General features: G+C 35.9%; 1 protein-coding gene across 2 annotated transcripts; it reads right to left on the bottom strand.

Annotated features, from left to right (window-relative positions):
• LOC127881197 (prohibitin-2-like) lies at positions 1–27053 on the bottom strand. Of its 2 annotated transcripts, none has more exons than XM_052428907.1 (9): positions 26840–27053; positions 25091–25172; positions 16570–16649; positions 11895–12019; positions 10679–10864; positions 10171–10277; positions 7514–7592; positions 1397–1533; positions 1–493 (listed from the first exon to the last, which is right to left on the bottom strand). In XM_052428907.1, the coding sequence occupies exons 1-8, from the start codon at positions 26967–26969 to the stop codon at positions 1417–1419; spliced, it is 906 nt and encodes a 301-aa protein (XP_052284867.1). In that variant the 5' UTR covers positions 26970–27053; the 3' UTR covers positions 1–493; positions 1397–1416. The 2 variants fall into 2 exon arrangements, with proteins under 2 accessions (XP_052284867.1, XP_052284866.1); XM_052428906.1 differs by having other exon boundaries at positions 1414–1533.

Genomic DNA, 27053 nt, shown 5'->3' with positions numbered 1-27053 from the left:
TATGTTACATAACTTTTATTACAATCATATATCTCACTGTATCTATAACAAGTACACATATTTTAGTGTTTGAAATCTGTATTGCAAGAATAGAAAATATACTTGCATTTATAAAATGTAAATTTTCAAGCATCAATCCATGTAACAACCTTGTCACATTTAAATTAATTATGTTTAAACTAAAAACACATCTAAAATGTTATTACTTGTTAACCAGACGACTTCTTAATTCTTTAATCAAGTGGTTCAGGCCTTCGATCATTTTTTTCCCATAGCTTTACTTTAGTTACTTTAATGGAAATGAAGTATAAAAAGTTCAACTTATTATAAAAAACATAGCTTAGCTATTTAATTAATTTCAATAACATGAATATTTTCACCCAAGACCGTTTCACTGGTCAGATACATCACAACAATGTCTGTCAATTCTAGACACGGTCACTTGGCGATGGGTCACTGGTCAGTTCTTCCTACATCATTGGTAATTGAGACACTGCAAAACAAAAACAATGTTTGATTTATACATTTTTTGTTTGATTAATTGGTTTCAATCTTTCAGTTTTCAGTTATATAACAGCAGTATGATTGAACCCACTATCACATTTTTGGGGCAAATGGTTCAAAGCAGTTAGCAGTACGGAATGCATATAGTCCAATAAAGATCTTGCTTACATACTTTTTGAGTTGTTGAAGGTTTAAACTTTTGGTTCTCACGTATTTATGTAACCAAAGCAAACATAATTTTTGTCTTACTAAAGAATTGAAAGAATGTGCACATTCTCCCCCCCCCCCCCCACCCACACATTGAGTTTTATCAATCTAGCTCATAAAGTAGTTAATGAGTTATAACAGGATCTAGATTTTTTGGGAGAAATATGGATGAACAGACAGACAAAAGTGAGTCGTTAATTTTTGTCCATATGTTCATCCATATTTCCTTTAGAAACATGCAAATTCCCAAAATGGTCCTCTAGCTACATAACGAGTCTAACACACCAAATTTCATCAAGTTATGTAAAGCCCCCTCCACTTACACTAATCAGGGACTTAAAAAATTAAGAATTTAAAGAAAAATCATCAAAAAATAATTAACACTGTTTTTTTATTATTCAGTCTGAAATGTGTGACTTTTGTTCCTTCATATATTGCAAATTCAAGCAATATCTCAGGGCACTGAAAGTGAACAAGATCAACAATGTTACATTCTGCTATAATTCAATACAGATACAAAAGTGAAACTTTATCTTAAGATTTAATGAAAATGAGAAATAATATATTTTTTATACAGTAGACTGGACATTTTGTGTTTGAGTATCACCTGGTTTTATGAATCTACTAAAATAAGATTAATTTCCTTTGCAAAGCAGGACTAGGATAACAATCATGTAACAATTACTTCCTGTTTTCTCGTACCCACTATCGTTTCCTGTCTGCACTAGAGAGTCTCTCGCTGGATCTGTCAAACTCTTCATCTTGTATGTTCAACATCAACGTCTCGGCATTCAAGTACACACGGTTATTGGATTGTGCAATCTAAAAATGGAATCAACATGTAATTGTGACACAAAAGTGTTGAAAAAAAGTAATAAATCATGTGTCCATTCATTGTTGGATGCACGTTGGACACAGTATTTAATTAGGTTCACATATTCAAATTTGTCTAAAAATAATAATGATAACAATATGAAACAAGAGTGCCAAACTGTCACAAGCAGTGTTTTTTTTTCCACCATTTTGGGAATGGTGCCGGATCCATATAAATTGGGAAAATTCGTGGCGTTTTGACTAAAATTGGGAAATTAGTCTTGTTGTTGTTTTGTTAACAAATGCTTCAAAATTGAGGATACAAGTGTGCCCAGTATAATATTTACTAAGGTTGATCTTATATGGATGGGAGATGAACAAAATATTGCACGTTGCAATATAATTTTTTTTTTTTGGGGGGGGGGGGGGGGGGGGGGGGGGGGGGGGGGGAATTGGGATTTTTTAGCTCCTATTTGGGAAAAATATATACTTTTTCCATTGGGAATGGGTCCGGTTACCGGACCATACTTTTTCCATTGGGAATGGGTCCGGTTACCGGACCAGATTTAAATGAAAAAAAACACTGACAAGATATGCCTGTTTGAAGGTTTTGGACAACTTGATAACTTTACCTTTTGAGTGGCAAAATGATATATTTTTGAAAAATAAGCAACTAGGGTAAAAGACACAATGGTGATTGTGTTAAACGCACTAAGTGACCATGTGACCTATTTTTTTACCAGGCATGACCCATATTTGAACTTGACCTAGATATCATCTAGACAAAACTTCTGACCAAATTTGGTGAAGATCGGATGAAAACTACTTTTTTGGGGTTATTTACCCTCGGGACTTCGGTTAAAAACCATTGCCCGAGCACACTGCTTAACATAGAACTCTGCATAAAAAGCCGAAAACGGCCATAAAATGGACAGCCCGATTTTACTGGGCTGTACCATTGGTATAAATATAAAACTTTGCAGTGTTGGTGCGGTGCCTTAATAAAAATCTATTGGTTTAAAAATATATAACCTTTATATGAAGCGTTAAAAAGACGCAGTGCTATACAGTGAATAGGCCTAACGCGGTTAAAAAGCGGCGTTTTAATTGGTTGATGCGCTTATATAACGATGGCGCTGATTGGCCGAAATTTCTTATTAAGGATTGCCAGTAGGTCAATCCGTTTTAAAATAGATTTTCCCACGGCTGACTTTGTACTTTTAAGAAAAAGTAAACAATGATGGTTGATATGCAAAAATATAAATGAAAGAACAAGAATGAGTTAATACAAAAAAGATTACTATGTTTTTGTTACATTACTGTACTTATTATTAATTTATACCATTCATATGATGTTGTTATTGTATGTTATTCTTTGTATTGTTTTTTAAGGAGGAGAGAGAGAAAGAATAGCCCAATTTTTATAAGTAAAGATGGTGAAAACACACATACTGTTGTATGTGGCAGCATCATTACCAGACCCACTGTTCAGTATATACTGCAATGGGTTTGTTGGAGTCTTTAGACTTTGTGATCTGTGGTTTAAAAATTTGAATCCAAATAGGACTATTTAATATATTAATTATAGAAAAAGGAATACACAGATGTGTATTATGTTTGTGTAACAATATAATAATATTTGAGGGTTTTCCAGATCACAAAGTGGTTGAACATTGCCACAATATGTTTACATGCATAGTCAAGTACCATTTTTATGTGTATGTTTAAAGTTTAAACTAAATGCCAAGCAACAAGATCTAATCATAAGAGAGATATGTTTATATCTAAGAACATTTATTAATAGGGATGCCAGAGCCTGATTTAACAGCTCTCAATTGTAGAGTGAAGTTGCATGTGCAAATGCAATTATATGAGAAGGAAAGGAAAAAAAAAGACAATATATGATATCACATAGAGTGTGTAACTCTCAATTATATATTAATATTGCAATTGAGTATTGAGTTGTTAAAAAATTAATGAGTACAAGTTTATGTATGTGGCTCAATGTTGAACACTTGCAGACAGGGAATATAGCCGTAATGCTCCAACATAAGACCCTGTCTGTATGGAACTTAAGGAGGATTGGGCTATGGAAAAGAGAGATCCCCCCAGAGTGGCATTAAAACAATATTTAAAAGTGGGTTTAGTAATAAACCCTTATATGTTAAGGGCAATAACTTACGTGTCTCCAAACGGTCACCTTCATAGGGCCACATAAAAATTAAGGGTAAGACAATGTACTTTACAGTTAAAAATAAGACAAAGACAGCTAAATTTGTACAAGATGTACATTATTTACAATATGTACAGGACTATATGCATATATATATTTAAAATACATGTTGCCACCCTGGAGGGTTGAAAGAAGGAGAGATTTTATGGAAGTGTAGGCCGATGTGGGTGGGGGAAAAGAAGAGCCAGCAGGGGTGGTGTCACTCAGTTGTACTAAGGGAGATAATTGTGATGATGAAGTCTACAATGGTTGTTTCCCCTGAACCAGAGGGAGTGCACGGTAAATGAAAATTAGTTTGTATACTATTGAAGGAAAATTGATAATGGTGAAATGTAAAATGGTAAAAAGACCAAATATTACCTAGATACGTTAAGATAAACCCAAAAAGCTCTAATCTATCCAATATTATTAGTATACTGATGATAACATTGTAGGAAATAATACTAAAGTACCTTATATGGTATCCAAATGACAATTAGACAGTAAAACCGAGGCAATTTGCTATATAAAATAGCAATTTAATATAAAAAAATAGGATATTTGCTATAAAAGTAGCAATTTTAACATGAGTTAATGCAATAATAATAAAATTAAGGCAATTTGCTACATAAAATAGCAGTTTTCACAAAAATAAGGAAATTGCTACACAAGATAGCAGTTATAATAATCCTTAATGTGCTCCAAGGTACAAGATTAGTACTTTCAGCAAGGTCGACAATACTTTGTCCTAGATAGGGCTAAATAGGTGTTTATAATGGTATAAGGCCCTGCACCGTGCACTCCAGTCCGACATGGTTCTTCGAGTTTGAAGGGGAAAGGGTGGGGTGTCAAAGAGGTAGGGAGGGGGTGCAATGCAGCCAACAATCCCAGGTTACTGGACAGCCTCGTCCTTTCTTGTAATAAGAAATGCCATAAAATATGATTATATTAAAAAACTGAAAAATGTAAATGGTGGACTAACGTCATGCTCTCATAAAAAATGTATTAAAATAAAGAAGACCAGGTCAATGCCATTGGCCTGATTTAGAAAGGGCGGGGTAGAACAATAAACCCATTAAAAACTAAAATAAAGGTTGTGTAAAAGCGACACAAATCCAACACAATTATTTGATTACATCAGGTTTGTGCAGAGATTACACATTTTTAAAAGAAAACAGTCACAAGACTGTATAATTAGGTGGGTGTTGGCTGCTCTCCCTCCCCCAATGACCTAGATTTTGTCAGTTATTTGACAATCTAGTAAGTATTTGGCGAGGGCAGAGAAGACCGGGCCCCTAGCTGCTCCCTTGGGGTCTAGCACGTTGGTAAGGTTAAAAACTAGTCCATGGGAGTGCAATGCAGCTTCAAGGTGGTCCCTCTGCGCCTTATGGTTAGGACAGTGTAGCAGCATGTGGGGCGCAGTGAGAGGTTCCTGGCACCTAGGACATGCAGGGTCTATACCGAGGACATACTTTCCTGCGCCACCGGGTAATAGGGTGGTTCCCATCCTCAGGCGCGTGATGGCTCTGTCAAGCACAATGCTTGCCGAGTATCTGTCAGGCGGCCTGAGGGTTTTCGCAGGTCTAGTAAAAGTATGTCGACGGGAAGACAAATTGTCGGTCCGGAGATTCCACTCGCCCAAAACAAATTTCTTTGTCAGGGAGTAGATCTCAGAAGGTGCCAGGGGTTCCCCAACATCTACGGCCCCCCTCAAGAGGCCCTCTTTGGCCCCCCTGTCGGCCTGTTCATTCCCACTGATGTTGACATGTGCTGGACACCATACTAATGTGACCTTTAAAGATTTATCTAGGCACTGTTGATGAAGTTCCAAAATGCTAGCTAAAATATCAGGCCTAGATCTGCTATTTCTGTTTTTTATGGACTCAAGAGATGACATTGAGTCTGATAAAATAGCAGTTTTAGTAGGTTTATTGACCAATATCCAGCACAGAGAGAATTTAATTGCCAAAAGTTCTGCTGTAAAAATAGAGAGATTGTTGCTGAGCCTGTGCGTTTTACTAATGTTTTTTGAAGGGATTACAAAAGAGTTGGCTACCAAACCAGAGTTAGGGCATTTGGAGCCGTCAGTGTAGATTTTTAGATGCTCAGCATACATATTATCTATAAGAGAGAGAGCTTCTGACTTGATGAGTTGTGGCAAGTCAGTTTTCGTTATTTTATTAGAGAGTGATAGGTCAACATCAATGGGTCCAAGCGTCCAGTGGGGGGCCTTGGAGGGCCTCAGGTCTGCTACATGTACCTTGTCGAGACCGGCATCCTCAACCAGGGTCCTAATACTCGCACCAAAAGGTAGGGCGACATGCTTACGCTTAAGTATTTTCCCCTTGACGAAGGTGCCAGTCCCGACAAGTTTGTTTACGGGGTTTGAACCATGCCGAGACTTAACCCTGGCCCAGAAATTGAGGGACTGTTGTTTTCTACGCATGTCAAGAGGTAACACACCGGCCTCCTCCTCTAGCAGTGCACCCGGTGTACAGTTTAGGGCTCTCAGAGCTATCCTTAGGGCCTTATGTTGAATGGCATCAACCATTTTTAGGGCGTTTGGCTTAGCACACGCATAGATTTGGGCTCCATAATCTAGCTTTGGACGTATAAGGGACTTGTAGAGTGTTAAGAGGCTATTTTTATCTGATCCGAAACCTGTGCCTCTTAACATTCTCATTAAATTTAGGTCCCTTTCGCACCTTTCTGAAAACTACTTCAATTAGAGAGCAGACACCATGCTCAATGCTTGAAATGCACTAAGTGACCTCGTGACCTAGTTTTTGACCCAGCATGACCCATATTTCAACTTGACCTAGATATCATTAAGACACAACCTCTGACCAAATTTGGTGAAGATCGGATGAAAACTACTTCAATTAGAGAGCGGACACCATGCTAAATCCTTGAAATGCACTTAGTGACCCCGTGACCTAGTTTTTGACCCAGCATGACCCATATATGAACTTGATCTAGATATTGTCTAGATACAACTTCTGAACAATTTGGTGAAGATCGGATGAAAACTATTTGAACAAGCAAATTCGTTGAATTGATATCCCCCGCCAATATGCTTCTGGACACAAAAGTGTTATATTTGACACTGAAAAAAGCATTTTTTCAAGATACAAAGGGCCATAACTCCTTTATTATCCAATGGTGTACAATGCCATTTGGCTTGCATCATCCTCTTATCCATATATATATACTCATACTAAGTTTCAATGAAATCCGCCAAAGCACTTCCAAGATATGGCTCTGGACACATTTTTTTTTTTCCAAGATACAAAGGGCCATAACTCTGTTATTAACAGATGGTGTACAATGCCATTAGGAGTGCATAATCCTCTTATCCATATATATATACTCATACTAAGTTTCATTGACATCCCCCAAAGCACTTCCAAGATATAGCTACGGACACAAAAGTGCCGGACAGACGGACGGACAACGCCAAAACAATATCCCTCCGCCTATGGATAATTAGCGGACACTGCTGTGGACACTGCCTGCCAAGTGTGATCTTATAATACATCCCGTTTTGAACGGGCGTATAAAAACTAGAATTGCAACACGTGTTCAATACATATACCAGTAAACCAAGAATATGGCATACATTTATTTGAAACAAATGAGCCTTAAAAGAATGCCATAATACATTTTGATGTAAAACATGTGTATTTCAAATTTGCGACACCTAGCCTGATGCCCAGAAACTGTTTGTGAAATAAATTTGCTTCTATCCGACTAACCACAATTAATAGGAGTACTTACGGTTCGTGCAATATTTTGTGCAGCTCTGATTTTTCTCAGCTTCAGGTATCCAGGATTGAGACCCATGGCTCTGCCTATGTAAGAACTTGTCAAGGAACACTAATTAAACAAGAGGGCCGTGATGGCCCTGTATTGCTCCACTGTTTTTTTATGCGAAAAAAAAACCGTGCAATACGCATGGGTTGAAATGTACACAAGCATGTGACTTTCTCTTCTATCCCTTGTCACACTGGGCGCTTAAAGTTGGAAGGGTGAGCATTTTCATATATGGAAAATGTTACTACCGTGTTAACTAAACAGACTAAAAAGCCCGGGAATTGTCACACAGGTCCTTTGCTTACAATATAGGCATTTATCTCTCTAAAAGATATTGTTGTTCTTTCTATTTCACATATTTTTAGATGCTGAAGATCATATCTACGCATTTGATTTGAAACAGATTCACAAGACCCATAGGAATCAAAATGCCTTAACCCTTTACCAAATGACCCATTTTGGACTTTCCCAATTTGAAAGAGGTTGCAGATGACAATTAAATTGTAATGGAATATGAAGGAAATGATCAGGTAGGGTAGAAATAATTGTGATAGAAGGAGAAATTGCTCAGCTACAAACCCGTAAAATCCTGTTAGTGTTTGGTAAAGGGTTAATAATCTCTGGTTCCTTCTAAGAGCCTTTCACACATTTATAACAACTACAATAGTAGCATCTTTCTTTGTAAAGAAGCATCTCAAAATATAATTAACAACCCACACATCCCTTAGACCAAAAGGCCTGAGAATATTATGATAATCTAAAGATTATTTCTTTATATTTATAGATGTATCTAATTAAGTAATACATTTGACTTCTAAGATCAATTCATAACTTATATTAAGAAAATTATAAAATGTTCAGAAATATATATGGATCGTTGAGCAATTGAAAATCATATCCACAATTTATGAGTCACGATTCACAAATGGAACAATAAATCATTAATTAAAAAGCAGCCTATACGATAGTTAAGAACATTGCACTTCATTAATTTAACACCTTCTCTTGGATACAAAGTTTGAGTTTACCCTGCAGTACTTATCATACATTGACTTTTCTTGAAATAATTATGTTCATGGAAGTTGTGTTTTTAAAATCAATAAGATATTTTTAAATTAGTTTAAACACTACAAAAAAGACATGAAATTAACATGTCACCCGAAATATTTTTATCCCGATATATGGTCACTTTCAACATATTTAAATAAAACCCGACTGTTTTCAGTTTATAAGAAAAACATGCATAACACATGTTCTTACTTCAATTCCTTTGTAAGCAGTCACCATCTGATCTTATATGGCACTAAATGACAGGGTTTTATCTCATGTTTACAAGATGTTGTTGTTGTCCACAGCCACACATTTGAAAAAAACTTGGTAGAGGACTATTAGATGTCACTACATACCAAATTTGGTAGCCCTATGCCATACGGATATGGACAGAAGGATTTTTAGAGTTTGCACAAAATAGGCTTTATTTAAGCACATGTTCAATTGTGTGACCCCCAGGGCAGGGTCAAATTTGACCCCAGGGGCATAATTTGAAGAAACTTGGTAGAGGACTCTAAGATGTCACTATGTACCGAATTTGGTAGCCCTAGGCCCAATGGTTATGGACGAAAAGATTTAAAACTTTTCACAAAATAGGCCTTATATAAGCAAATTTTCAATTTTGTGACCCCAGGGCGGGGTCAAATTGACCTCAGGGGCATAATTTGAACAAATTTGAAAGAGGTTCACCCCAGGAACATTCCTGAGAATTTTCATAAGAATTGGACCAGTAGTTTAGGAGAAGATGTTTAAAGAAAAAGTTAAGGCACGCACACACTGACGCACGCACGACGGACACAGGACCATGACATAAGCCCCGCTGGCCTATGGCCAGTGGAGCTAAAAAAAGAAAAAAATCAAGGTTGGTTCCTAATTATATTCCAAGGAAAGATAAGTCTTCATAGTTTGCTTCAAGGCGTTAACTTCTGAAGGCTTACATTTAATTAAAAGTAGAATGAAGTTGCATTCTCAATGGATCCCTTCCCCACAAAAGGCGCCCTATAAAACATTGTTCAAGGCCCACACTGCCATTTACCAAGTACATGTAAGCCAATGGCTTATCATTACTCCCCTTGTCTTTAGAAATCTCTATCAAGGCTACACCCTTTTTTCCATAAAACCCCATACAATAACCAAAAATTAATGCCAATGAGCTAAAGAAAATGTTGAGCCAGGGAAAGCCCTTGGTTTTGAACAGTAAATAGGCTCCTTTACCGGTAGGATTCTCACCTATGAACTGTAGTCTTAAATTAAGAACAGATTGTAAGTTCTGCACCGCAAAACACTAGGGAAAGGTGGCAAAATGAAAATAATAAGTATTATTAAAGGTTAAAATTTTAACAGTTTAGGTAACAGTTTTCACATAAATGCTTTGCTACAAATGCTTAACTTGGTTTGATGAACATAGCCGAGATTCACACAAAAATGCCTTAAAATTAAGCCAATTTGTGTTTAAATGCAGTAATTAAAATGTGCAAAATATGACCTTAAATTGAAAGGCAAATTTTTAGACAGTACAAAGCTTGAGCCAGCAAATGATTAGCCCTAAAATATCCCTTTGAAAAGATATGAGTTTGGCAGCCTGTGCCTCTCCTTGGGCCTTGACAATGTTCTGTTGCTTCTCCTGCTTTGCCTTGTCTACATAGAACGTGGCTCGCTGAGCGTCTTGTTGGGCTACCTGTGGACAACAAGGAAGTAGAGAAAGAAACATGTTAAGAGTTGGATTTTAAGAGTGTCATTGTATCTTGTGGTAGCAAAAGGAGCGAGAAACAGTGTTCTCTAAGAAACCCAAAAGTTTTCTGCTCACAAAATGACAATTTTTTTTTTTACAATTTTAGCTATATTAACTTTTTTCAAACATGTGTATCTTATAATAACCTTAACAAAATCGCCACCAAAAAAATTGAATTTTAGTAATTCCCTTCATTTGCCTAAAGAGCTAGGTCAATATGCATCTTTGGCTCATAATATAAAAAAAGAAAAAAGAAGACAATAACCCATTTGGAAACTATTCCAACTAATCTTACTGAGTTTCAAACCATGCTTCAAATTTGCACCTAATTCAAGCCCAGTACTTACCTGTTTTGACTCTACAGCAGTGGAATACTCTTTACTGAAGGTGAGGTCGGTAATGGAGACATCATCCAGCACAATGTGGAAGTCTCGCGCCCGCTCAACCAGGTCGTTACGGATCATGAGGCTCACCTGCTGACGCATCGTGATGAGCTGAGAGGCGTTGAACTTGGCCACGACGCTTTTCAACACCTGAAGGTCACAAACATCACTTGGTTATGTTCTCTAATACATCATAGAAACATTAACAGACACATGAATTAAGGGAATCCCTTGAGACCTGGTGATCATCTTGCTAATTTGATCAAACAGTGCTTTAACAACAGGCTTATATTTGTTTCAAGTTATAAGAAATATTTAATTTGAATTTAGATTTCTCTCTTTATTTCATCAGCTAACTCAAAACTTTCATAAACCGCCTGATGCAACTGACAGTGTATATACTATAATTGCACACTGAGTCAAGGGTTTAAACTTCACAAGTTGACTATTCAATACCTCAAAGAGAGTTATGGAAATGCCGATAGGAGTCACCTGTGCATAGGCATTAAATAACAATACTACTATTCTTAAACTTATTTATATAAAAGTATATAATCTATTATAGGATAATCAGCTACTAATTTTTGCAAAATTTCAAAACACAGAAATAATACTTGTACTGATGGAAACATGAATTTTCAAACCACAAGTAAAACATGCAAAAGATAAAATTATCAAGTTAAAATCACCAGCTGAAACAAAAACACTTTGGGTTACAAGAAGGCTAAATGTGCCATCCTATTAGTCCAATACTGAGATATCGATGTTATTCTTTCCACACACCGTCCAATGATGGTGAACAAATGTGCCAAATGATTTTAAAATCTCACAATTAACAACACAGTTATGGCCCGGACAAGCTTTCAAGACAGACCGACAGACAAAGTAACTCCTATATAGCCCCCATTACCAATTGTAATGGGGGTATTTTTATGTATTTTTATTTGTATACAAATCCAAGTTGTATCACACATTTTCCTGTACAAAATAAATATGAGCTGCTCCCTGGCAAAACAAAGCAAATTTTAGGTACATGAAGTGTCGTCTGTACATGCTAATCAGGGACGTTTTTTTATTAGCTTGGGTGGTACGCACGGGCTAATCTGTGTCGACACTTTACACACATGCATTAAACCCCATTTTCCCAGAGAGTGCCTCACGTGGTTGCCAGCCACTGTACCTCGTTACAGATGGAAGGCAGCACTCTCTCATCATAGTCCAGACCCAGCTCCTGGTACATCTCAGGCAGGAGGCGTTCATCAGGCCGCGCCAACACACGGAGGGACAGGTTTACCATCTGCAAGTCTGAACACAACACAATACAAACATCTCAAAATACACAATATTGCAAGAACAAGACATTGTCATTAAAATGAGCTTTGAACAGGGAAAACTGGACAAAATGCATGTAGGTTAAGTGTTGTCCCTGATAAGCTTGTGGGGACTGCAAAGGCTAATCAGGGACCACACTTTCTGCCCTTAGGCCAGAGTTTTTTAATAAAATGATTTTAGACCCGCCGACTCCTATTTTTGACGAAACAAAAAAAATAAATAATTATATAATTTTAATCTCGGATTTTTTTTCTGGTGCCAAAAGCCGGGTTTTAGACACAAAACGCGTGTCGGGATTTAGAGAAGTAATTTATTTAAAGCGTTTACCTATATCGCATTTAAATGTATCATAAGCGCTTTTGTAACATCGATCATTTTTACTCCGAAAACATGCAAAATGGTGGCGAGACCACGATGACTTTATACTGGTTTGCAGGGATTTCAATAGACGCAGAATCCTGCGTTTTGACGCGAGCAAATTAAAAATGACTCGTTTTTGACGCAACCCTTTTTTCTGCTGTGCGTCATCTTGACGCATCGAAAATTACACCCGCGCATCAGTCAGTTAACATAATATCGAGTTCCATGGATATAAATCCCATTGTGCTCCTAATTGAAATTAATGTTTCAGTATTTGAAACTCTGTGTAAAATCCAGGGAATACCCCGGGCGTTGTTTATCTTATCTCATCTCTTCCAATACACATGTCACCGTCTAAATAGTGCGTGCGCACTAACTGGGTAATTAGCAGCAATGATTACATGATAATTGATTGACCATCCGATAATTGCAGAGTTTTTTGCAGACTTAGCAGACAGCACGGTTAAAGAAAGTCGGCAACACTAAAGAAAAAACTAAATTGATCAAAGGTCTATTAATTACGTAGATCCACTCTTCAGTCCAGCGAGTTTTGTCAGTTTGTTAATCCATCGATAATTACGAGTAACACCCATATATCTTATATAAACTGGAAAACCAGTTCATTTTTTTTATACTAACAAGTCATAATACTACACGTTAACATTGAGAAAACACATTACCTCGATTATATATAAATTATCCGAACTATCCGAGTAGAATTAAATTTCTACATCATGACTTTGGACATTGTAAATGGCGGACGTATTGTAAATTAAATTTTAATCCGCGTTCAATTCAAAGCTGGAGATCCAAATTTCAAGTAATGGTGATTCAATAGTGGAGAAAGCATTAACTGGATTTAATAAACATTTGATAAGGTTTGTTAAACCAGAAAACAACAACGAAAATTTGGATTATTGAATTTAAACTACTACAGGTAAGGCATTCTTAAGTGTACATATTACGGACATGTATAGTATTCGGATAAACAGTAATAGATATACTAGATGTTCCATGCATTTAGATTGTGTTTTGTTACAAAAGCTATCATAGGGATGATGATAATATAATGACGATAAATATGTGATGAAAAGGTGCAACCGGTACGTATCTTAAATTACTTAAATGTGTTATGATGAAGTAGATTTTTATGAGCATTTATTGTTTTTACAAATAAACATAGTATAGTGATAGAAATAATAAAAGTTGTGAAATGAAAAACTTAATGTGGATATTGTTTGCACAAATTATTTATATTTTGTCATTATCTTTGTGTACCATTAAAAAATGTTGTGTTATGTATCATGGTATTGTTATTTAATAAAGCAGTACCGGTATAACTTTTTAAGATATTGGTTACTCTTAGAGCATATTTTTATCTAAGAAACATAAATAATACAGACAAAAATTCAATGAACGCGCTTCGAAATTGATCCCAGCATTTTTCAATTTGACTCCTCAAAATTTCAGTCTAGGGGTCATTGACTCATGGTTTTTAAAATCTATTGAAATCCCTGGGTTTGGACTTATTATTTACCAGGATGCTAAAACAACAAAACAATTTATCAAAGCCACTAGTGACCAAACAATTGGCGATGTTGTGCGCAAACATGTTGTTAACGAACACGACGAAATCGCTTCACTTGAAGCGTCTAAGTCAATGATCGACACAGATAAGGTTAAGTGTGACCCAACTATGCCAGTGAATGTTTTGGTCGAGAGCGACTTAAAATGCATACATGCTATTTTAAAGTACCAAACCCCACAGGATCGTAGTATTATGCCCCCCTTCGAAGAAGAGGGAGTATATTGTTTTGCACATGTCATTCGGTCGTTTCGTCTGTCGGTCCATCCACCAAATGGTTTCCGGATGATAACTCAAGAACGCTTAGGCCTAGGTTCATGAAACTTCATGGGTACATTGATTATGACTGACAGATGACCCCTAAAAGATTTTGCAGGTCACTAGGTCAAGGGTCGAGGTCACGTTTGGGGGGGCATATGTCTCCAACCGCTGGATTTAATAAATCCAGATATTCTTGTTCAGTTATAATGCAAATATTTACTGCAGATTAAGAGCTCGTTACAGAGACATATACTGTGTACTCTATGATGCGTTTTCAATATATTGTTTCTTTGCATATGTGTGCAAAATTTCCCCATTGGCCTATTATAATTGATTTGTACTTGTGTCATGATCATGACTATGTTAACCATTGTTTGGTAATAACATTGTAAGATGATGATAATAATAATTCCATGCTATGCTGTGTGTCATGTTTTCTGCGTATTTTTATAAGTTGATAGTATTTATTTTAATTTAGTTTCATACTGCATATATTATAAAAAAATGTGTTATTCTATCTCTACATAATTCCTCTTTGCTATAAGATTGTAGTGGGAAACTTGTACAGTTTTGTGTTTTACAATTTTAAATAACCATCACAAGCTTAATCTTGTTAATTTTGTAACTAATAGATTTTGGTTTGTATTTTCTTTTAATACTCAAGCAACACTTGGCGTGTTTCATTTTTGAATTACATATAAAAGATGTTGTTTTAATAGAGGAATATTAAAGTGCCTAGGCAGTGACATGGGGCATTGGATGACAGATTAAGTTTTTTTAATTTGAAGATTGACCTTGCCAGAGTTTTTTTAAATTGAGATGATCATTTTGTCTTAAACTGAATTGCTTGCAAAAGACATATTTGCGTGTTTGTGCATTTTCATTTGTAACAGAAACTGTTTCGGATAAAAGAAAATTATGCAACTATAATTATATTCGTATGAAATGCAGGTCTGTTAATAAATGTGTATATTGCTAAATATTTGTATGAGAATGTTTAGAACATAATAAATTTCATTGACATTTATTATTTTGGTCATGAAATATACAAAGAACTTCATACCATAACATTTTTAGCATAGTGCATTTTTGGTCACCATCTTTTTTTTTCCGTCCTCCTACTGGACACTTTTTGGAAAAAAATCCGAAAATCATTTTATCAAAAAACTCTGGCCTAACTGGATTTTCATGAAGAAGGAACCAACTTCAAATTATGTTTGTCCATAAAAGCAGTGTTGTCCCTGATTGGCTTGTGCTGACTGTACAGGCTAAACTGGGACAACACTTTCAGCACAAGCATTACGCCCAGTTTTCCCAGAACAAGGCTTAACAAGGGACAAAATTGACACAAAACCAGGTTTTCAATTTGAAAAAAAAAGTCTGATAAAGGGAGACAATTCAAAATGTGCATTGTTACTGATTGTTGCTAGTTACCCCTTTGTGTCGAATTCAATCTTTTTTTAGTCTTGGCGACCTTGACCTTGGAGATATTGACGTAATTCTTTTGCATGACATACCGTCTAATGATTGTGAACAAAAGTACTGAGTAATTTTAAAATCTCACAATGATTTATGGCCATGTTTGACCTTTGAACTCAAAGTGTGACCTTGAGCTAGGAAATATCGATGTAATTCTTTCGCATGACACACCGTCCAATGATGATGAACAATGTGCTTAATGATTTTTAAATCTCACAATGAATGACGTAGTTATGGCCCGGACAAGCTTGTTCCACCCGCCCGCCAGTCGACATTCGCCAATCTTATAACCATTTTTTTCCTTCAGAAAACCTGGTTAAAAACACCATGGCTACAAACTTCTCACATACTTGTCGAGATAACTCACTAAGTGACCCGAAACAATTTTGTAAATATTTCCACAATGTTGCATTTTACTGTAATAGGTATGAACAACTAACATATAAAAGAACATTTATAACAAAATAATTTATTTTACCTTACCTTAAGACTCAAAAAGTTATTTGTTTTATATCCATTAACTGAATTGCAAAATAGTTACATGTAATGAATTAAACAATACTATGTTTTGCAGTTGTATTTGTGTCAAAGAATGTTTTTCAATCAATCAGAACTATTTTTGAATTTGTTCAAGATATCATTTGGACACATGTTGTGACCAAGTTTCATGAATATTGGATATTAAATGTGGCCTCTAGAGAGTTAACAAGGTCAACGTTGACAACAAACAACGAACAAAAGGTGATCACAAAAGCTCACCATTAGGATGTGAGCTAAATATAAAGAGCTTTTGTCAACTCATTTGCATTCTTACTGCAGGGCTGTACATGTATATTACCTTTACTGCCTGATATAGATGTGATCTTTCTGGGTTTTGATCGTATATCATAAATAATTGGCCACTGGAACCAAGGAACTCTGAAATATACAAATGTATAAAGCTCCGATTAATATATTAAAGCCATAGATATGAATTTAATTGCAACTTTTTATTTTCGTATTCTTAAGCCAACACATGAATATGAGCAAGGAATGACGATCTTAATTAATAATGTTATCATATATAACATGTTTTAATACAACAATTAAATTCAAAACCAACAGGTTATGCCAATAACATGTTCACTCTGACTAATGTTCATTCTGGAACCAAAAATTGTGTCTTTCGTGTTCTTTTACAAATCTGAACAATTAATGGGAATGTCCCAACTGTGTATTAATTTTAAACATAGATTAACATTTGACCGTACAAAAATTCTTTGAAATTGCATACACTCAAACATTATTGATGTTCAGGTTCTTAATCTGAACATTTAAAGTAGTTTTGTATTCATGAACACAGCAATTCTTTTTCCCAATTGGTAAACGGTAGTCGGTATTGGTACCAGCCCATTTGGGGAAAATAAGTGTAAAAAAAACACACTTAAATTGGGAACATTTGCATGGTAGTCTTCTGATTTGGAAATTGGTGTATTCAGGGGTTTTTCTGCCTATTTTGGGAAAAGGAGTCTGACCAAATTGGGAATTTTTTATCGACAAAATAGTCCATTTTAGGAATTTTGGCTTCGATGAAACGGCTCATTTTGGGAAAACATTGTGGATTTATCATGCTTAAATAAGCAAGTGGTTTAACAAATAAATTTGGTTTTATTTGTTATTTTGTCTTCTTTATATAAACACATGCAATATTGGGCATGTTCAACATTTATTCAAGTACTGCAATTTTGTTTTTCGGTTACAGTTACACTCTGAGATAAAAACTGTACAGTCAAAAACTTATAGCAGATATTTTTGACCAAAACAAACACTGGTTAGTCACACAAGTTACAGCATAATTTTTCTCTGCTTTCTGTTTTTGAAAGCATCACACAGCTCCTCCAATGTTTTGTCATTCAGGTCTAGACTTTCAATGCAGGTAAGCATCAGACAAGTATAAGCTTGGTTTGTGTGAATGTGCTGTGTAATGCGGAGTACAGCAGGTTCATGGTGCTGAATCCTTGCTCAACCACAGCAGTGCTTGTTGATATGATACACATCAGCTGGACGAGTTGGAACATTAATAATTTAATAATCATTAGTGATAAGACACATCCGTTTTCCAGATGCGCAGACAGTGCTGAAAAAACCCTGGTATTTAATTTGTAGCTAACAAATACTTTAAAGTCGATAACTAACAAATACTTTAAAATCGATAACTAAGTGTTGTCAACTTGTCAATATTATATAAACTAAAGTTCAAGGCATAGAGTTGCATAGAAAATTAACTAAATATTGCATTTAATTAACCTAACAATTCGTTTATTTTGTTTTCTAACAAGAGCACCACATAACCCGTGCCACGCTCGGCTATGGGTGCTTGTAAGTTGTTTTTTTTTAGAGTTCACAATGACCTTGACCTTTGACCTAGTGACCCCAAAATGGGTGTGGCATGTAGAACTCATCAAGTTGCATCTACATATGAAGTTTCAAAGTTGTAGGTGGAAGCACTTTGATTTTAGAGCCTATGTTAAAGTTTTATATTAGAGGTCACAGTGACCTTGACTTTTGACCTAGTGACCCAAAAATGGGTGTGGCGTGTAGAACTCATCAAGGTGCATCTACAAATGAAATTTCAAAGTTGTAGGTGGAAGCACTTTGATTTTAGAGCCAATGTTAAGGTTTTAGCACGACGCCCAGGGGTGGCGAAATCTAAAAAATTAACTTGTCTGTTGCTGAACTACACTTGTCCAGTGTTTTTTTTGGATGAAATATTCGGCGTTATTCGGCCCCATTCCCCCATCTTTAGAGTATATATTTTTCCCCCAAATATTTTTAAAATTCCCCTCTCGGAAGTGTTATTCAATTTTAATCAATACCTCATTTAAATACGTCTTTTGTTACGAATTTACTACATTTTTCCTGAACTGCATCCGCATGTTTACTTAATTTTAGCCTTTACCGCAAACCGTACGTTGTTCACTATCACGACTTTTGCTTTACGACATCTACCGCAAACCATACGAAATCCATCATGTTGCACAACAACAAAAGCTATCGTAAAATAATTGACAAATCTGTTTTAACTTTGGTATTCTTTTCAAACAAGTACAACTTAAGAGTCAGTCTTCTTCAAATGCCGGCAGTGAAACGCCAGAAACCTCCGGTCAAGAGTGTTGAAAAACTGTTTTGTTTGCTCAACCTGCTTTGCACGCCACAGAGAAACAGGCTTGGGGAAGCTTATACACTGGAGTCCCTGATCAGACTTTGTCTGCACACAGAGAGACTTGGTGAAGAGGAGGTCACCAGAATAATTGATAAATTCGCTGAAAAGCCCAGAAATGTTGAACTTTGAACATGAACATAACATGTTTATGAATAAAGGAGTTTGAATTATGTTTTTCTCCCTCTGTATGGTGAATTATAGTGTTAAAACTTGATTTTGTACTGTAACTAGCTAAGCATAGAAATTTCCCCCTTTTCCCCTTTTACGCGCGAATTTTCCCCCTCTCAGGGGACCCGACCCCCTTCCCCCAAAACTAAAAATAACACTGTTGTCCGTTAATGTTTATATAAATTATAAACGCATTTATTGTTATACCTACACGTGTTCCATTCTAACAGACCCTACGGTGTACACCTCGACGATAAAATCGTGGCCAGTTGCTTAGAAAACTGATGATGGCAACAGTGTCATCATCGTTGAAATTGTGCATTTGTGTATTGTCAAAACATTTTTTCATCACTTTAAGCGTTTTAACAAAGACTTGTGTCATTTATTACACACAACAGTAATATTTTAGTTTTATTCTCAAATGAGCATAAGTAAATGTGTAATCGAACAAACATTTCTGAATTTTAATGACAGCCATTGCCATATGCAACGTAACTATCCGGCTATGCTCGAATTTGTATGAAGTAAATCATGAGAAAAAAATGATGCTAGAATTCAGCGAACATTTGGTATTAATGCATTTTAAAATTTAAGACGAACATTCAATATTGAGATACGGAATGAACGAGCAAATCAGCCTTTGCACTGTCTGGCCGAATGTTGAAAATGCGGCATGCTTCCGGTCTCTTATAAAATAAGGGAGATCACTGCGCAGGAGGGTGCCCGTATTTTAGCTTAATTGCTCCGCAAATAGCACTGACAATGTAATCGCGTGTCAACATCCAGATTTGTTAAACTTAATTACAGCTTTAATACAATGTATTTTTTTGTATTCCTTGACCCGACTGGTTGTCCACGGACAACTTAATTGAAAAAAATCAGTTGCCCAGACAAGCAAATGTACGGCTCGGGAAACTCGGACATTTGATTTCGCCACCCCTGACGCCTACGGCGGACGAGCTGGCTATGACAATACCTTGGGTTTTCTCCGAAAACGCCGAGCTAAAAACCTTTAATTGGGATTTTCTTTGGACAGCAATTGGGATTTTTTTTGCTTTTTCCAATTCGGAATGTGAAGTTTTCAGAAACTTCATAAAGAAAACAAAAATATAGCTGGAACATTTTTAATATTTCTTCACACGATCATACATTTGCTTTAACACACACATTTGCAATATATAAATAAAATAGAACCAATACATTCAGGTACATGTTTAGATGAAAAGACTGGAAGATGTTAAAAGGCCCAAAGGCATTCTCCTAGGAAGGCTAAGGAATTGACCTTCTATGAGCAAGCATTATTCACAAAGTTTCACAATACACTGGATCATGCTCTGTGAAAAGGGATTTTAATGCATGTGCCTAAAGTGTCGCCCCAGATTTGCCTACTGGTCATGTACGTAATTCCGGCCACTTTTGGGACTATTTAAGAAAAATCTTTAGTGTTAGGCAACTGGTTGAAACTAAACTTCACATATATAATCCTGGGTTCAAAACTCACCTAGCATGAAAATTTAAATAGAATTAGATCAGTGAATGTTACTTAATGAACAGAAAATGATGACATGTAAACTATCCATTTTCGTAGGTTAAATGTACCTAAAAAATCAGCCACTTTTCAGTTTGATCTGCAAATAAAATTACAAAGCAATATCTTTTGACAAATGTCCTCAATTTCAGAGTATTAATCAATGTTTATACTATTAAAATTTTTGACTTGAAATTTAAAATAATTGCGAAATTATTATACCAGTTACTCCCCCTACCTATTTAAATAAATATAAACAATGGGAAACTGCTAATTCATTAAAAATTATTTGTTTTTAATGTGTTTGATAAATTTTTTCAAACATAGCTAAAAAAGTAAACACATTTTGTTTGAAAAGTTGACTTCAGTGTTGATTATTAGTAAACGCTTATACATGTATATAATATTACAAGGGACAAAATTGTCACAAAACCAGGTTTTCATTGTGAAAAAAAAATCTGATAAAGGGAGAAAACTCAAACTGAACTTTTGAAATGAACAAACAAAATTAACCCCCTTTGTAAGTTTGTTTAAAAAAAATAATCTATTTTTAGTCGTGGCGACCTTGACATTGGAGATATTGACGTGATTCTTTCGTGCGACACACCGTCCCATGATGGTGAACAAATGTGCCAAATGATTTTAAAATCTCACAATGAATGACATAGTTATGGCCAGAACAAGCTCATTTATGGCCATTTTTGACCTTTGAACTCAAAGTGTGACCTTGACCTTGGAGATATCGACGTAATTATTTCGCGCGACACACCGTCCAATGATGGTGAACAAATGTGCCAAATGATTTTAAAATCTGACAATGAACGACATAGTTATGGCCCGGACAAGCTTGTTCCGCCAGCCCGCCAGCCAGCCAGCCAGCCCGCCCGCATTCGCCAATCTAATAACCAGTTTTTTCCTTCGGAAAACCTGGTTAAAAACATGTAATCTAGTAATATTCTTATAAAGGGAGGTAATTCATATATTAACAATTTATATTTAGGTTCTGATTTGTATGTTTTGAATATAAGTTTTTGTACAATTAATTGGTAAAACTTTAATTAAAGTTTATTAGATAAAATAAAAATAATTTTATCAAATATATTTGTTTCTTATATGATTATAATTGTTGCAACTAATAATGACATCACTTTCCCCATGAGCCAAATTTTTCCTGCTATATTTGTGACATTTTAACACAAAAGTTTACAGTGATATGGTTCTTACATTTGCTAAATATTGAGAGTGGGGATGGTTTTCATGTTGATTTTTCTAAATAAAAACAAAATATGTGCGTTAAGATCATGAAAATGATTTTACACAGGTGGCCGATTTTTTACGTACAGGCCGGAATTACGTACATGACCAGTATGCAGTTTGCACCGGATAATCAGGGACAACACTTTCCGCATTTATTGTATTTTTTGTTTAAAGAAAGTATCTTTTTAGCAAAAATTAAGTTTAGGCAAAAAGTGTCATCTCTGATTAGCCTGTGCAGATTGCAGGCTTATCTGGGACGACACTTTACACACATACATTAAAACCCCTTTTTCACAGAGCATGGCTAAAATTATATAGTCCACTACCAAAAGAAAACTGGCTTCACTCATCAACAAACAATTTACATACCGAGACCAGTATGTAACAAGAGCACCGCCTTGCGGGTGCAGACCGCTCATCTATTTTCTTTTTAAAGGTGAAGGGACTCTCATTTTCAATCACAAAGGAGGGAGGGGTGGAGTGAAGAGGGGTGCATTGTGTGGGGGTGTGGACATTTATTACATTATCTTCCAAAAATGCCAAAAAAAGGAAAAAAAATCGGGGGGTGGGGGTGGGGGGGTGGGGGGTGGGTGGGGATTCTTGGGTGCGATGGTTGGACGGTATTTCAAACATAAAATAATAAAAATAAATATTTGTGTTTTTTAACCGTTTCAAAAAAAAAAAATGGGGGGGGGTGAGGTGGGGGGGGGGGGGGGAAGTGTGAGGGTGTGGTGGTAATTTGTGAGATGATCTTAAAAAAAAAAAAAAAAAAAAAAATTGGGGGGGGGGGATTCGGGTGGGGGGAGGGGGGGTGGGGGGATTCTTGGGTGCGATGGTTGGACAGTATTTCAAACATAAAATAATCAAAATAAATAGTTTTGTTTTTTAATCGTTTAAAAAAAATTTGGGGAGGGGGTGGGGTGGGGGGGGGTATAGTGTGAGGGTGTGGTCAGGGGACAAAAATATTTATAAATGGCACTCGTCCTGCAGGACAAGTGCATTAAAATTTTCACTCGTCCTGCAAACACATGCACTTGTCCTTCAAATATGTGTGAAAGAAAGATTGCAAAGGACTGATATGACTAACAATGTTTCCTATATCACTGCTAAAATGCTGCTTTCTTAGTTAGTATTCATGCCAGCTGATCACAGAAGAAATGTTAACTTACTTTATTTATGAGAAACACAAAATAAATAAATGAAGACAAATTTGTTTTTTTCCTTTTTCTAATGCTTGCGTGCTTTCCATTTCGGATGGTTGAACATCGCTCCTGCCCCCTTTAAAGAACGCTCGTATGTCAGACATTTTTCAGATGAAATTCAGACTGGTTTAAAACCGTACTTTGCAGTAAAATAATTCTTTAAAAAAATCAATACTTACAGTGAATGAAGTAAGATGGTTCCCTGTCAACATGGACGCGCAAAGTTTACACCAAAAAGCCAATATTTACTCGGGACACAGTCTCGCATAACAACGCGCACCTGCTGTATGAATTACAATTACGATTTCCGGTTCATTCGCGTTCTACTTTCGGAATAGATATGCTTTAAGAAATGATTTTATTTAATGAAAAAGAGTCTTACTGGTCAGAAAATACATATTTTAACATCAGTTTTTTTCCACTCGTCCTGTAGGACGAGAGCTTTAGGGTAATTCACTCGTCCTTTCAAGATTTCACTCGTCAATACGAGCGGACGAGTGGAGTTTTTGTCGCCTGTGTGGTGGTCATTTGTGAGATGATCTTAAAAAAAAAAAAAAAAAAAAAAAAATAGGGGGGAGGGGATTCGGGGGAAGGGGGGGGGGGTGGTATGTCAGGTAAGAGTAGTTTTGTCAAAGTATCAATCAAATCTAATCATAAATAAAGAAGTTATGGCAATTTTAGCAAAATTTAATAATTTGACCTTGAGAGTCAAGGTCATTCAAAGGTCAAGGTAAAATTCAACTTGCCAGGTACAGTAACCTCATGATAGCATGAAAGTATTTGAAGTTTGTAAGCAATAGCCTTGATACTTAAGAAGTAAAGTGGATCGAAACACAAAATTTAACCATATATTCAAAGTTACCAAGTCAAAAAAGGTCCATAAGTCTGTAAAAATGACATCCAGAGTTATGCAACTTGTCCTTTTACTGTACCCTTATGATAGTTTGCGAGTGTTCCAAGTATGAAAGCAATATCTATGATACTTTAGGGGTAAAGTGGACCAAAACACAAAACTTAACCAAACTTTCAATTTTCTAAGTATAAAGGGCCCATTATTCCGTCCAAATGCCAGTCAGAGTTACATAACTTTGCCTGCACAGTCCCCTTACGATAGTTAATAAGTGTTGCAAGTATGAAAGCAATAGCTTTGATACTGTAGGAATAAAGTGGACCTAAACACAAAACATAACCAAATTTTCAATTTTCTAAGTATAAAAAGGGCACATAATTCTGTCAAAATGCCAGTCAGAGTTACATTACTTTGCCTGCACAGTCCCCTTATGATAGTTAGTAAGTGTTGCAAGTATGAAAGCAATAGCTTTGATACTTAAGGAATAAAATGGACCTAAACATAAAACTTAACCAAAATTTTCAATTTTTAAGTATAAAAAGGGCACATAATTCTGTAAAAATGCACGCCAGAGTTATCTAACTTTGCCTGCCCAGTCCACTCATGATAGTTAGTAAGTGTACCAAGTTTGAATGCAATAGCATTGATACTTTCTGAAAAAAGTGGACCTAAACGCAAAACTTAACCAAAATTTTCAATTTTCTAAGTATAAAAAGGGCACATAATTCAGTCAAAATGCACGCCAGAGTTATCTAACTTTGCCTGCTCAGTCCCCTCATGATAGTAAGTAAGTGTACCAAGTTTGAATGCAATAGCATTGATACTTTCTGAGAAAAGTGGACCTAAACGCAAAACTTAACCAGACGCCGACGCCAAGGTGATGACAATAGCTCAAATTTTTTTTTCAAAAAATAGATGAGCTAAAAATATGACTTTTTGAGTGTTCAAATAGTTTTACTTTCGCCACATAAGCAGGCAAGTATTAAATGTATTTAATTAAGAGTCAAATAAAAACTATATCATAGAAAACACTTTGTTCAATGATATTTTACTTTGTTATGATATAATTCATGTTGAAGACGGAATGAATGTCATTCATAGATTGATGCAAGTTGATTTACACCATTGCAACATTCAATAGAAAACTCCTACCTAAAGTGTAATCCTTCTCTGTAAATTTCTTTTTGAACTCCTCCAAGCCGACTGAAGATAATGGCTCTGTGACCACCATCCACTGAAATCATGATAGTTAAATAAAGCATCTAGTTGTAGTAGAGTAGAAACTAATATAATATGAAACCCATATTTAAAAAAAAAAAAAAGAGCACCGCATAACGGGTGCCAGGCTCGGCTGCGAAAGCTTGTCAGAATTTTTTTTAGAGGTCACAGTGACCTTGACCTTTGACCTAGTGACCCAAAATGGGTGTGGCGTGTAGAACTTCTCAAGGTGCATCTAAATGTGAAGTTTCAAAGTTGTAGGTGGAAGCACTTTGATTTTAGAGGCAATGTTAAGGTTTTTGTTCAAGTTTTATATTATAGGTCACAGTGACCTTGACCTTTGACCTAGTGACCCAAAAATGGGTGTGGCATGTAGAACTCATCACGTTGCAACTACATATGAAGTTTCAAAGTTGTAGGTGGAAGCACTTTGATTTTAGAGCCTATGTTAAAGATTGATATTAAAGGTCACAGTAACCTTGACTTTGACCTAGTGACCCAAAAATGGGTGTGGCGTGTAGAACTCATCAAGGTGCATTTACATATGAAGTTTCAAAGTTGTAGGTGGAAGCACTTTGATTTTAGAGCCAATGTTAAGGTTTTAGCACGACGCAGAACGGCGGACGGCGGACGAGCTGGCTATGACAATAGCACGGGTTTTCTCCGAAAACAGCCTCGCTAAAAATAATCTGAAATTGTTTGACATGTGAAAATGTTTTATTTGGTTCAAATTCGGGGCCAGTAGAGGAACCCAGTCCCAATAGAAAAATGTAAAAACTTATTCCCAAATGGGTCTACACATTTCCAAATTGAATACTTAAAAACATATTGTTTAAATGAATCTAAACATTGAGTTCACCTCCCATCCTGCTCCATCCAGTAAATAACATATATAACACACTTTTATTCCCAAGTATTTGTTAGCAAAAAACAATAATTTTCTAAATCCCAAAATTGAGAAAAACAAAACACTGGGTAATTAATAAACAGGAGACACATTTTATGAAGCCAAGGGAACACCAACTTTTTAAAGCAAACAGGAACACAAATTATGATATTGGGAAAAAGTTAATTAATGCCGAACTATAGATATCGCAATGTTGTAGAGGATATATGGTGTTAGTCTTGAGATCAAGAGATCAGGAGTTCAATCCCCACTGTTGGAGTGTTCTTCAGATCTCACCCAAAGACAACAAATACTGGTTCAACCAAGCCCCCAGGCTCATTGAATAGTCAAATTGCTTCGATTCTACAGAGGAGCCCTGCAATAAATAGGAATAAGAAGAAGGGCGGTGTTTAAGCAAAAACCAATCAATGTTTTCTTTCCTTTTTTTTCATAACTATTTCTTGAAAACAATTGAAAGTTGTTAAGTTTCTTTCACTCTTATTTTTAATGAATCTGGCAAGTGAAGTTACATGTATAAGAAAATGTAGAAGTCTAAACAACACTGTCCAGAGCTGATGCAATTTATACAAAATTGAAATTAAATAAATTGAGAAAGGTTAACTAGCTTAGCAAATAGTTGCTTAAAAAATAATAGGCATTTTGGATCTGCAAACAATAAAGGACTACCAAGAAGCAAAAAAAATTAACAATTGCAATCTTAAGTAGTTACCTGCAAATCGTTCGTTACTGTACCCGTGACCTTAATAGTTTACATTTCTAACCGTGAAAACACAAACCTGTGTAAAACGACTTTGACAGTGCGTATGCGACACCGGCTGCTACTGCAAGAGCTCCACCACCAATTCCCGCGCCTCGGCCCGTCTTTTTTAACCTTTCTGCGAAGTCTTTAACGTTTTTTGGATCCATGTTTATAAATTATGCAAGAAGTGACCGGCTGTTCAAATTCAAGATGGCTACCACGTGTTGATCGAAATCATAAAAACGCTTGCT

Source organism: Dreissena polymorpha, chromosome 5, assembly GCF_020536995.1.
Source record: "Dreissena polymorpha isolate Duluth1 chromosome 5, UMN_Dpol_1.0, whole genome shotgun sequence".
In the NCBI taxonomy this organism is placed as follows: Eukaryota; Metazoa; Mollusca; class Bivalvia; order Myida; family Dreissenidae; genus Dreissena; species Dreissena polymorpha.
The sequence above is the reverse complement of the archived record's forward strand: the minus strand, read 5'-3'. Positions and strand labels throughout refer to the sequence as shown.